This window comes from Cinclus cinclus, chromosome 3 (genome assembly GCF_963662255.1).
Source record: "Cinclus cinclus chromosome 3, bCinCin1.1, whole genome shotgun sequence".
In the NCBI taxonomy this organism is placed as follows: domain Eukaryota; kingdom Metazoa; phylum Chordata; class Aves; order Passeriformes; family Cinclidae; genus Cinclus; species Cinclus cinclus.
In genome coordinates, this window is record NC_085048.1 from 24896514 (window position 1) to 24910143 (window position 13630).

General features: G+C 35.8%; 1 protein-coding gene across 1 annotated transcript in view; it reads left to right on the top strand.

The window, feature by feature from the left end:
• The window catches only part of PRIM2 (DNA primase subunit 2), a 94270-nt gene that overhangs the window by 13371 nt on the left and 67269 nt on the right, over window positions 1–13630 (top strand). The window contains exons 5-6 of the mRNA XM_062488562.1: window positions 9761–9856; window positions 10679–10816. Coding sequence (XP_062344546.1) covers window positions 9761–9856; window positions 10679–10816 — 234 coding nt within the window. The remainder of the gene's footprint in view (window positions 1–9760; window positions 9857–10678; window positions 10817–13630) is intronic.

The window sequence follows — 13630 nt, forward strand, 5'->3', positions numbered from 1 at the left end:
TCCACTTGGTTCTTGTGAAAACTTGCCAAAAAACCTGTTCACCTTAACCAGTCACACTTTCTCTCCCTGGGGATGGTCTTAAGGTCTCTTCTGCTCAGGTGGACAAAATGTTCTGTGGTTACTTTCAAAGTGCTGTATGTGGGGGTTTTTTTGTTTCGTTTTGTTTTGTTTTGTTTTCCCCTTCAATGCTCTTAACAGCATTTTTAAGATGACAGTAGTTCCATTTGCCTTGTCTGTGAAAATGTCACAGCTTTGCTTGTAAAGTTCCCTGCATCTGTTTATTGAAGTCTCACAGTGGTGGTCATCATTCTGCTGCTTTACTTGCATTATACTTTCTAAAAATAATGTCAAACCTAACCTATTTCTTGTTCTATCCACTAGTTGAAAAAGGTAGGGCTTTTTTCCCTGTTAGTTAGTTTGTTTTTTCCTTTTCTTTGTGTTTCCCTTCTATCTGTCATTATACTTTCTTTTTTCTTCTTTGAGCTTTCCTTTGTGTGGTGTTTTGTAATTTCTGGGAGTGTCCTTTGCCATTTTTACAGCTTTCAGTTTTAGATCAGATTTTCTTCTCTGATCCCATTCTCTCAAGCTCTTGCAATGCCCCCCAGCCTCATGGCATTTTAGTGTGTGATCTGTTTTAATATACAGGTTAGTAACTGAAGTATTAAATTTTACTTTGATTGTAGAATTTCGCTTAAGACATATTTCTGTTTTGAGTTCAGTTCTCTTCCATGCATGGGTTTTCCGAATGGTTTTGAACCCAGGTTATAGGAGATCAAGTGGAACTGTTTGGTCATGTGCATTTGAAAGTGTCATTTTGGTGACTTCAAGGGTGTTTGACACACACCAGCTTTTTTTAATTGTCTCTGAGGTCTGTGCACTGGGATAAAGCCTGTGAAATTGGCTTAACACAGTTGGGTTTTTTTGACATGACTGGATTGCTACTTGTCTTGTGTTTTCAGTATTGTTGGATGCTTTGCTTTGTTGTTGTACCTTTTTAGGAATTTAACTTACATACTGGAACATGGAGTGGAGTAGAACACAAAATTTAATTCTGAATTTATTTTTTTGGTGTTATTCTGGTCATTATTTTGACTGTTCTGGTTTCCCTATCTTCAGACTGTTAGTACTTCTTTGTTGCTTCCAGAAGAAATGAAAATGAATAATCATGATGATATCTTAATCTGTGGTGTAAGGATGTTGTATAATTGGACTTATAGTTTCTGCAATGCTTCTGTTCACTATTACCTTTCTGCATTGTGCAAAAGAAAGAAACTTCTAAGTGTAGTATATTTCATCTTGAATATATCTGTGTTGCTGTTTTCACTCCAGAGAGCTGAAAAACAAATCATGCTTAAATTGAACTTTCTTACACCTGAATAGCCTCTTGAAATTTAAAAAATATTATGACCTTTTAAATAACTTCTGGTTTAGGTGCCTTATTTTTTGGGTAACAGCCAGTTATTGCAGAATCAGATGTCCTAATTTTTAGATGCTGTTATAAAGCACATTATTTTAATAAATGCTTTGGATCATAGTAATGGAGAAGGAATGGCAGATGGGAATAGTCAGTTGGGGGAGCTAAAGGTCTTTAGTGCATCTGCAGGCATTTGAGAGGAAGGAATAAGAACTGCAAAATGAAATGGAAAGAGCAAAATGCGTTAGTGCTGAAATTTTTATTTCACAGTAGCTCTTTGATGCAGTTGAAGTGCTTTTTTAGCTGCTTTAAGCAGTAGAAATTAAACTTCTTTAATTTCCATTTTTATGATCAGAGTGGTTCTATGAGAGACTTTCTGATACTACTATTATGCTTTCTTCAAAAACATTTATCTTGGTAGTGGGGCAGTTGTATAAATATTCGTAGTTCAGCTTCTTGAAAAAATGCTTTATGGCTGCCTTTATTTGGTACAGAAGATCCTAAAGTCAGATGGGGATTAATGAGAATTTGACACTAATTTGTGTCCCTATTAAGGACAGATACATTTGAAAGAATACTCGATATCATGTCTATCCACTAAAGGGCTATGAATATAATTACCTGTTTTGGACCAGGTGTTTAATCCAGAATGTTCTGGTAGGGTTTAGGGCTTTTCATTTCAGAGGCATCAAATATATCTTCCTTTCCTAAAGAGGATGGGGAAAAGTAGAAACTGGAGTTTATATTACTGTGGAAACTTATGCCAAGCTAAGACAATAACTTTGCAAGTAGGCTATGGTTTTCATTTGCTACGGAAATGGTTCTGAATTATATCTTGCTTTTCCACTACTTAAATCTTGTATTTGTCCCTTCGCTCGAAAACCAATGATGCTAAGTGGACAGCAAAGGTCACAAGTGATACATGCCTAAGTGGGCAATGTGTCTTACTGCTAAGAATATGTATTCTGTCATTTAACTCCATGCTTAGAGTCACTACAGAAACAAAATTCTATGTGGAAAAGTTTAGGAGTAGGTTTTTTAAGTGCTAGAGTTTAAGTAAGACAGTGGAACACATACTCTTAGTGCTTTTAAAAATGTAGCGACTGTTCTCATCTGAAAGTGATTGGGTTGATGCCAGGCAGCCTGGGTATTCTAGTGAACTAACGTTTTGTTTGAGGAATGGGTAGAGGGGATGAGGTTTGATTAAAATATTTAAGCTTAAAATGAGTGGTATTATTCTCTCACTTACTTCTAAAATAAAGCTTCATTTTATTTTTTTTTTTTGTGCACTGGGGAAATTTATGGAGGCTCTTTATTTACTCTTCTCTAATGGATCCTTGGTTTGTAAGCATTACTTTGTTATTAGTTATGGAGAAAACGGGTGCATTTTGCTGCAGTAATTCTAGTTGCATTATTTATTTGCACATATGGTGCTGGTGATATTCTATGAAATTGTAGAATTGAGTAATAGATGTGATTAAAGAAAGTATATAGCTACTGGGGATGTCCTTGTTCACCTTCATACACATAATGAACAAGTTTGTAAATGATGCAAAATGCTAATTAAAAGTTTTAATTTGGCAATCATCTCAGTTTGATTAGAAGCAGATGCTAATTATCTGCAGAACTCTAAATGGACCCTTAGAAGGTCTTTCTTATTGCTTAAAATTGATTTGTGGAAGGAAAGTCAAACTACACCACAAAATATGCAGTTACTTATGCGCCTTTAGAGCACTGGGACTCTGATTCTTACTAAATGACTTTGTGTACTTCATCATTTGAGTTAAATAGGAACTTTACAGTCCACTGTAAGGCTGAATCCTCCTGTACTAGGTACTATATATGTTACTATATATATATATGTAGGTACTATATGTACTATATATATGTGTATATATATATATTTTTGGAAGAAGTACATTCTTTAACTGCTTTGAAAAAGTTACGTGCTTTGAAATAAAAGTTGCAGAAAAGGCTGTGGTAAAGATACGATGAATAAAAACATTCTTCCTCTTCATCTAGCTGAAAGCAGCTAGACAACACTTAGAATAAAGTCTGAATCCTGAGGCAGATGTTCTGCTGCAACTCTGGATTTCTAAAGTAAAATTGAAATAGCAGCTGTGCCAGAAATGTACTGGAAAATAGGATCTTGTACACCAGGCTCTTCAGCTTAAGGTAGAAGAAGTGGAAAGGGCACCCACACTACTTGTGTGATAATGTGCTCTAGCACTCAATAATTGACCAGGTCATACATGGCTGCCATTTGTCTAAAGGCTTGGAAAAAGTGAAAAAATAGCAAATCCTAACCTCATCCTTGTAGATTTTCAGCTCTTAGCAGTTGGCATTTTTGGATTCTTGGAAGAAACTTAGTATAGACAAGCAGAAGGGTGTCCTCAAGTGTCTCCCCTTTTTTCTATAAATATTTTAGACATTCTTTTGGGGAATGAGAATAGAGAAAATTGAGAAATAAATAGTGTATTTTTACAAATGATACCTACATGTTGTATAAGAATAATTTTTTTTTTCAATAATCAAGGTATTAAGTTCTTCTGTAGTGGTGGAAGTTAATAATGTTTGAAAAATTAATTATTTTTTGCTTAGCACTGAATGCAGTAGCTTTGGAGATGTTTATATTGTTCCTTATTACAGCAGCATAAAAGCTGATAAGATGGTTTCTGCAAGATGTAATTATTCTGCAAGTAGAATTTACTAGCTGCTGTTTTGGATGTAAGCTTCAGAAAAAGGTCTGCCAACTTTGAAACACTCTTCCTGGCTAATCCTGTGATTGAATCTAGAGAAACATTTGTTAACAAGTTTCTTTAAAATTGCATCTGATGTTACTATCCTGATTTGTAAATGAAATTAATTTATTGATGTATTTATTAGAGGGGTCTTCTGTTAGCTCTTCAGTCACGTGTGACTAACGTGTGTGGTAGTGTTTCTAGGTAGTTCTGTAGTAATTGTTTTCTTCAGCTTTCCTTTAAATGGATATAGGGAGATGTTTGTCAGGAATGTAGGAGACTGAACCTGTATCACTGAGTTTCTCTGTGATTATGTGGTAACCATGAATTAGCTGCATAGTGAGGCAGATCATAAAATATTCTTTCTGTGCCCACTCTTGACTCTAAAAAATGCCCAGTGTTTCAATTGATGGAATAGATGATAATTCCAGGTGCTGTCCTTTATATTTTTAGGTATGCTGGTGAGCCGAACTTCAGCTAAAATATGAAGCTGTAGTACTTTGGAAGATAAAATTTTCTTCTTAATTAATTTGTGCTTGGCCAAAATGAAATTGATTATCATCATGTTTGTGAATGACAGATTTACGAGCCTCTGAAATGTTTTCTTTAAGGCTCTTCCTCCTTTTAATTGGTAGGAGAGCTGGGAATGGTGTCCTTTTTACTAATCAAGCTAGTATTCATTATCAGGCTGATTACACTTCAAATGTATATTCTCAGCTTCAGTGGTATCTAGGTTAATACTTCAGCATTCTATTCTACTGCTAGCTTAGTTTGCAGCGTGTTGTGTGGCAATGGAGAGGATTGATTAGGAAATTATTATTTTTTCTGCTTCATGCCTAGAGTTGCAATTTAGCAAAGTACAGATTGACCCCACTGGTTTTTGGGAAGGGTGTTGTGCCACTTCAGTACCAGGTGCTCTGTGACTAAAAACAAATTTTACGAAGTTAACTCTCTAAGGACACTGGTGGCCTGTGCACATAAATACCTTGAGATGAGCCTTGGAAAAGAAAAGGACTTGTGCATGGAGTTCTTGTTCCTTACTGGGAGACTTAGAAACAGTAAAACCAAGTAGTTGCACATATATAGCAGTATAATCTACGCATGCATCTTTCTCTTCATTAAAACAGAGTAGGGATATCAAATTTGTTTTGAAGTTTTTTGGATTGCCTCACTGTCTGTGTTTGTTTAACCAAGCCCTGCATATTAAATTATTCATATTTTAATCTAAATTTATGTGTCTTTGTGTTTCCAGGACAGTTCTGTGTTTAAAAGTCAATGAACAGATGGCACATAGAAAACAAGAAAACTAGAAATAATGCAACTTGTCCTGAGTATTTGCTTCTTTCCCTTCGTCTCTTTTTCTATTTTCCTGAATCTCAGAAATTTAAAATGAAAGGTTGAATTGTTTCAAGCTATGCTACCTGACCCATGTTGCTGAAAAGGGAAGATCCTTTTCCTGTGTTCTTTGCTTGTGCAAAGCCAAGTCTGACATAGTGATAAGCAGCTTACTAAACTGGCTATAAATGAACAAGGCAAAACTAGTGAATTGTTTTCTGTGAGGTGAGTTTAATCAGTTCCGTATGGAAGGTCAGATGATCACCAGGTGAGACCCTCAGAAGAATTGTATATTTTTTTTTTTATAGAATATTTTGAGCAACAGAGTGTTTTATATGGTAAAGATCACTGAGTTCTGTCAGAATTTAGCAGCCTGTTTATCTTTCCAATCTTCGTTTGAATTCCAAAAGCTGTATTTAATTGTATCTAATTTTTTCATGATTACTGGAATGTGTTTTTGCAGGTGCTCTTTTAGGATGAAATTATTAAATATGCAAACTGTAGTACTCTTATTTAAATAATTTAAAGCTCCAAAAACAACAGTAAAATATTATCTAGCTTCTGTGAACCAAGAAAAATTGGGATACATGTTTCATGATGCTCTGGATGCAGCGATAAAGGCATGGCCTAACTGAAAGCTTGAGTTTGACTTTAGACTATGAGTGGTGTATTTCTTTGCATTGTACCTGCAGTCAATTTGACATGAAATTGGTGAAATCATTCATGCCAATGGAGGGTTATTTTTCATGTTCCAGTCTTTAGGGAAGCCAGTTTTATTTTTGAATGTGTTCTGGAATAATTTCCCCGCTTTAGTTAGGGGCTAGGATTATCCTTGTTTCTTCTTTCTCTTACTTTCTATTAGCTGAAAACATGAAGGCAATGTGAGTTTGGTGAAAAGGAAAGGAGCAAAGTGTTTGTGGGGCTGCTGAATGTTTGTATAACCTATAAGATACTTGAGCCTGGAAGAAGTATATTATGTTACAGCTTTTTGAATATTTATTTATATAATGAATAGTGCTTTGCAATAATATTTCTGTTTGTTTAAGAATTATAATTTCTGATAAAACTGTTTTTGGTCATACTGTCCACAGTCTTATCTAAATCTTTAGTCATGGCCCATTAACCTTTTTTTTGTGAGGGTTCACCAGGATCACTTTTACCCCAACAGTGTTAAATTGCTTGCTAGTGACCTGCAAGAAAATCTAAAATGACTGTCATTACATCTGTACAAAATTGATATGGTCAAATTAGTAATAAGGAAGGATATATACAACTTGTGAAATTTGGAATAAATCCCCCTTGAAATCAAGTGTAATATTGAAAAAAGTTTTGCTGATGAAATTGAGCTAATTTGTTTTGGAAGAACAAATAATGAAGAAATCCTTGTCTTTCTCTCTTCTTGTTCTTCCCCCAGTATTGCTGGCCTTTCTATCTCTGAACAGAAAGAACAGTTTCTGAACTCTCTGTAAAAAAGCTCCACTCTGTCCTTGGCTTGGTTTGATGGAGTTATTTTTAGAAAAATATCCTGGGAGAAATAATGGAATTGTAACCACCATTGCTATACAATGTGTGGTACTGTTTTTATTTGTTCAGTGAGGATTTGGAATTACATGGTGGACAGCATCTCTTAAGGAAATTCTGCTAAGAATGCATGAAACTGTTACATTTGAAAATGGAAGCCACTATTTTGGAATTAAAATGAAAACTTAGATCTCTGGTAGGTGAAGGGCAGGCTTGCAGGCTGATGCAGTGACTTAGATTTATAATTACTTGGACAAGAAATAGATCATCTGGAAGGAATAATGGAGTTTTCATACCACTGTGTGAAATTTGTGTGTAGTTTCAGTGTCATGTTTGAAAAGCAGGAATTTTTCAAAGTCTAACAAGAATAAGATTGTTAATAAGAATATTTTATAGAAAGTATTTCCTTGTTTCATTTACAGAAATACATTTAATTGTTTTGATACAGCTACTTTGTTAAAGAAGAATGCTTTCTTTATAGGCTGCTGAGCTTTACATTTTTACTTTCAAAGATATAATGCTGTTGTGTATTTCCTCTCTCTTCAAAGCCACATTCTTCTGCCTTGCTGGCATTTTTATTATTATTTTTTGAACCTTCTTTTCCTGAGAGGGTGCTACAGATTACATCAAGATGCAGACAGGGTAGCCATAAGCCTTTTTGACATTGCTGCCTTGGCTATTTCATATGCATGTATCAAATCACTGTTTTTCACTAAGCTACTTGTCCAAGTTTGAAAATAAATTGTCCTTCCTATGACTTCCATGAGAAGTGTTTTGTTTTCTTGGGTTTTTCAATGGAGAAGGAAAAAAGTTTTGTTTAAATGCCCATTTAACTTCATATCAGTGTTGGTCAACAAATGAGATATTCTGCTCCATTCAGAGAATAAAACTGCTTAAGCACATCCCTTCCCATAGAGAGGAAAGGCATTGGGTGACTTTATCTTGCATTTGGAGTCTGCATATCTGTTGCATGTGATGGCCTGGGCTTGGTTTCTTGGGGAGGAGTTTTGGGCCAGTGAGGCTGCGGAGACCTTGCTTTGCAGTGTTGGGATAAATTGGGCTATTTTAGTGCTAGCAAAGGCATGCTGACCTTGGACTGAGAATAAGAGATAAACAGGTGGCAAGAGTGAGAAAGCAAGCCAGGATGTGCTAATCACAAGAGCAAGAAAGAACATAAACCTAAAATGCTGTAACCAATTAGTAGGGTAGTCGCGGCAGGTGAACAGTTACTTGTAGCCAATAAATGTTAGTATTAGGTGCAGGAGTGCATGCACGTATGTCAGAACTTTATAAAGGACAACAGCTTGTATAATGAAGTGGAGCATTCACCATAACTCTGAGTGTTACGTGCCTGACTCTGGTCGCTCCTCACAACAGTTCCTGACTAGTCTCTAAAACCTGCCTTGGCTGCAGCCTTGTATCAGCTCACTGCAGGTGTTGGAGCACACATCCAGTTCATGGGGAGCACTGTCACACAATGTGTTATACTTTGGTGAAACTTCTGTCTGTCTATGTTTTGAGAAGGTGTTCTGCCTGCCTTAACATTTTAATTCCTTTCAGTCAGGGACTATTCCCATTATGCTTAATCAAAGACCTGTTGTGCAAATGTGTGCAGATTTGGGTGCTACAATACAAGAAAGGTACAAAGTTATTAGAGAGTGTCCAAAGGAAGGCCATGAGGATGATCAAAGGTCTGGAGGAGAAGCTGTGTGAAGAGAAGCTGAGGTCACTGGGTCTGTTGAGCCTGGAGGAGACTGAGGGGAGACCTCACTGCAGTTCCAGCTTCTGGTGAGGGGAAGAGGAGGGACAGACCCTGATCTCTTCTCTGTGGTGACAGTGACAGGACCTGAGGGAATGGCCTGAAGTTGTGCCAAGGAAGGTGTAGGTTGAATATTAGAAAAAGGTTCTTCACCCAGAGGGTGGTTGGGCACTGGAACAGGCTCTCCAGGGCAGTGGTCACAGCACCAGCCTGACAGAGTTCAAGAAGTGTTTGCTTCACCCCAAGTCCTGTGCAGGGCCAGGAGGTGAGCTTAAAGATCCTGATGTGTCCCTTCCAATTCAGCATATTCTATGATGTATACTTATGTATATGCACTATATAAGGTTTTTTATTAGGAAATGTAACATGATTTTAAAATACTTCAAGTTGTTAAATTAGAGCATTGCTACTTTACTTACTTGTTTCAAGAACTGCAAAAGCACTAACACTTAGAAGACAATGAAGATACCATTGTTCTTGCTCCTTAGAAAAAGGAAAGTTAAATTCCAGAATACAAGATTAGATATAGTTTTGTTAAATCTGTATTTAAAAATTAACTGAAACTGTTATTTTTGTTAAAATGTGATGAAGTTGTTTAAGTCCTTACTAACTGCCATTTATTCATCTTGCTTTGTTTTAATGCATATCTAGAGACAAGCAGAGATTGTCACAAGTTTTATTTTTGAGAAGTTGCCTTCAAAGAAGTGTGTTTTACAGTTCTTTATAATGTTTAAAATTATTGTAGATTAAAATCTGCCTTCTGCTTGAGAGGGAAGGATGCTTAAGACTGTTGACCCTAGTGTTTTGCTGGTTTCTGCTTAATTAATACTGATCAATTGCTGAACATGTAGCTCTTTTTCACTTTTCAACTAAACTGATAATATTACAAGTTAAGTACTATTTTCGCTCATGCTAACAAAATAAAAAAGTGAATAAAATAAAAATATCCTAAAGTATTTTAACAGTTTTAAAACAATTTCTTAATTTTAGATTGGTGAAGACCTGAAAAATGAATTGGCTCATGAGCTGAGTATGTCAACCCCTGGCTTCACTCTGCCTAAAGTAAAAGAACAAATGTTCTATAAGGTAAGTAAAAATTGCTGAGTCCCACAGAGCTGTATTCATTCTCTCTCAGTTAAATGCAAAGTTACTAATTTTATCTAGTAGTCACAGTAAATCCACTTATCTAAAATATTCGCATGAAGCAAGCTCTCATTAGTCTAAGGATGGAGGGAGGACTGGGAAAATGAAGGGAGCTTTGAACTACTTATAAGACCTGTCTTCTGCCATCTCTTTACTTTTGCCACAAAAAATGATCTTAAGTTTTAATGCTTCCCAGACAAATGACTTAATTTATCTGGCTGTCAGATTGTCAGGATGGAGACATTCTCAAACATCTGTTGCTGAAGTTAGGTTTGGTCTGGTTGTAGTAGTCAGAAATCTGTTTTGCAAAAAAGCAAAGGGAGAGGAAAAAATTTGTAATGTGGCCCTCTGATCCTTTGGAGTAAAGTTCGTTGGGTTCCAGATCTGTTTGCAAAACCTTTTGTATGTAGCTTACATTAATCAAATATTTCCAGACATTTGAAACAGAAATTCATTTTCAAATATTAAATCAGTAAGTGATACAAAGCTACGTAATTTGATCAATACTTGTAGACACAAACTTTGAAACTTTGAGCTTATTTTGCCTAGTTGCATGACTTTCTGTAAGCAAGCAATATTTTCTCACCAAAATAATGATTAGCTATTCCGAAGTCAACATTTAATTTCACAGTCTTTGAGTTTTGGAGACAGTGTTTGGAGACAGAAAATGACTTAAAGCTTTACTTGTCCATCTTGAATCTTAGGGCTGTAAACACTGTTGTGTTATTTTGCTATTTCACAATGTGGGTTTTTCTTCTTTCTCAGGTTGGACTTGCAGATGCTGTGGATTTATTTAGAGCCAGAAAAGTATTTATTAAAGATGGCTTTGCCTATGTGCCATTTAAGGAGATTGATGTGATTGTTTTGAATAACTATAGAACAAAATTGTCTAAAGCACTGGCGGTAAGTCAGATGAAAGTCTGATTTTTACAACTCTTATTGTATTGTTTGCTGACACTCTTGGACAATAGCCTTTTTGGGTTTTAGATTTATATGCTTCCATCTGGAGAATACCAGAAATCTTACAACAAGTACTGTCAGCACTAAAAAACATTCATTGTGAGCTGAGTTAATTCCAAATGGTACTTAGCATATAATGTGCATTCTAAAGAAATTTGTGCCAGGGGATTTTAGAAATAGTTTCTCACAGAGGTAGTAACATGCCCTTTCATTCAATGTGTTACCCCTATACACACAACTGATTTTTTTCTACTTCCATCTATCTTTTCTCCCACAACATTTTTCAACAGTTTTTTTTTTTTGTTGGAACAACTGAAATAGTTGTGGGTTTTTACTCTGTGTTCTGTTGGTAAGACCTGAACTTACCATTCAGCTCACTTGGTTAGAGCATGATGCTAATAATGCCACGGTCATGAGTTCAGTCCTCTGTACAGGTCACCCACTTGAGAGCTGGGCTTGGTAGTACTTGTGGGTCTCTTTTAACACTGAATATTCTATAAACTCAAATAAGGATAAGCCAGAATATGTCAGGCAAAGGTAAAGTTTTTGTTGTATGAACATTTGAGCTGTCATATCTAGTTAGGACATCTGTGGTAAATACTGTATGTGAATGTCCTTCTGTTAGTAATTTGGTGATCAGCTCAGGAATTGCTTGTTTTACAATATGAGACTCTTCACAGGGTTTGAAAGTGGGTTATCATGTCTAATGCACAGAATTTTAGTTCTAGAGAAATGCAGCCAGCATTGAATAACATGAAGTCAGTTTGGATCGCTTTTCAAAAATGTTTTCAAAGCCTTGTATTGTTATGTTGCATTAATGCCAAGGTTGGCCACTAACATTTAGTAAACAAACAGTGGGAAGCAAAAATTAATTCCTTTATCAAATTAGAAAATTAGCATACTGCAGTCCTATCAATTTTGAATATAAGTGGAGTCTGTGGAATTATTTAATGTACAGTGAAAACCGTGATAGTCTTAAGTGAACATTTTCATTAGAACTCTTTCACAGAACTGTAATTAGAGATGTCTGTATTTGAGTTGATACATAATGATTTTGCTGAAAGCTGATGACACGTTTGTGGGATTTAAAAAGAAAGAACGTATTCTACAGAAATGTGGCTAAATATGCAGGTTATCTGCATCTATTCAAAATACTTTTGAGAAGTTTTGTGGACTTCTGAAATTTACATCTTGTGTGACTAGCTGAGAAGTCTGAAAACAGTAAGAACTGCAATGAGTAGGCTCTGACTTAGTTTGAGCAGAAATCCAAGAACATACATGCTATTTTATGTATTATTCATTTCACCCAGAATGCTTTCTTAAAGCTAATAGCTGCTTTTAGGAAAGAAGTACTTCTCTGTTACACTTTGTAGTCATGGTTTAGAAATTTGAACACTCATGACCTAGGAAAACTGTCTTCTACAGAATTGCTGTATTTGAAGTTATTGTGGTGGTTCAATTTTGCATCAATCTTTTAATGTATAAGCTTTGTTTGTTAAAGCTCACCATCTCGGTAAGGGATAAAAGATTAGTGATTTCTGTCCTATTTCAAAGCTCCTAATTGATCTTGGGGGGGGGTTTGACTACTAATTTAGTTTGAGAAACTGTAGTTAGTAAACAGTTTCAGCTAATTTTAACCAGCACAGTGCACTGCTGAGAAATGCTAGGGATATTATTGAATCTTTGGAAAGTTCCAGCTTGTTTTACAGAGGTCAGCCTAATGTTAACTCTGTTACACCACCGGCTTTATTGTAGTGTGATACTTGGTAGCTGGATACTTAGTGTAGTTTTCACTGGAACAAAACTATAAACATTAGTTACATTTCAGTGAAATTGTAAAATATGCTTTTAAAGAAAGGATTGTGTATATATAAATTCAGAGGATAATCTTAATAATTTTCCTCAGTCATATCTGGACTGAAGAAGCAGAAGTTATGACACAATAGCACAATTGAAGCATTGTTTGTGAAAAGTAGTTGTTGAAATACTATTTGATCTAAGCCCAATTTCTGCCAGTACAGCTGGTTTAGCTGTGCTTTTGTAGGACATGGATGTTTTTTTTCTATCTGCGGCAAAAGAGAAATCAGCCGAGAGAAATGTGTTTCATTTCAGGCACTCTAGTGATACATTAGCACAGAAGTTGTGCATCATGGCCAGACATAATTAAGATGTAATAAATCCTTGAGTATCATCACCTGTTTTGTTATTTAATTTGTCTCTTAATGAATATATCTGATAACATCATCACTTTGGTAAGCGTTACTTGTGTGTTCTTTTGGGAGTATGTTTTAGTGGTTTTGCAGCATCTGGGTGTTCACACTTTGTTCTCAGCACTTTATAGTGGACAGTCCTTGTATTAAAATTCAAGAATTAAAGACTGTAATGGTGTAATAATCTGAATTAGGCTTGAATGCTATTTCTAAAGAAGGGGTTTATAAAATTAGGTTAAAAATTGTATATTTTCTTAAATATTTTGACTTCACTGGGTTAAAAATTGTCTGGATGGCCAGGTCCCAACTGTGGTGGTGAACGGGGCCATATCCAATTGGTGTCTGGTCACTAGTGGTGTTCTTCAGGGCTCAGTATTTGGCCCAGTCCTGTTTACTGATGGTCTAGATGTGGGAATTGAGTTTACTCTTAGTAGATTCATGAATAGCATCAAGTTGAGTTGGAGTGTGATCTGCTGGAATGTAGGAAGGCTCTGCAGATCTGGATCTGGGTGGACTGGATAGATGGGTGGGGATGAATGGTAGAAGG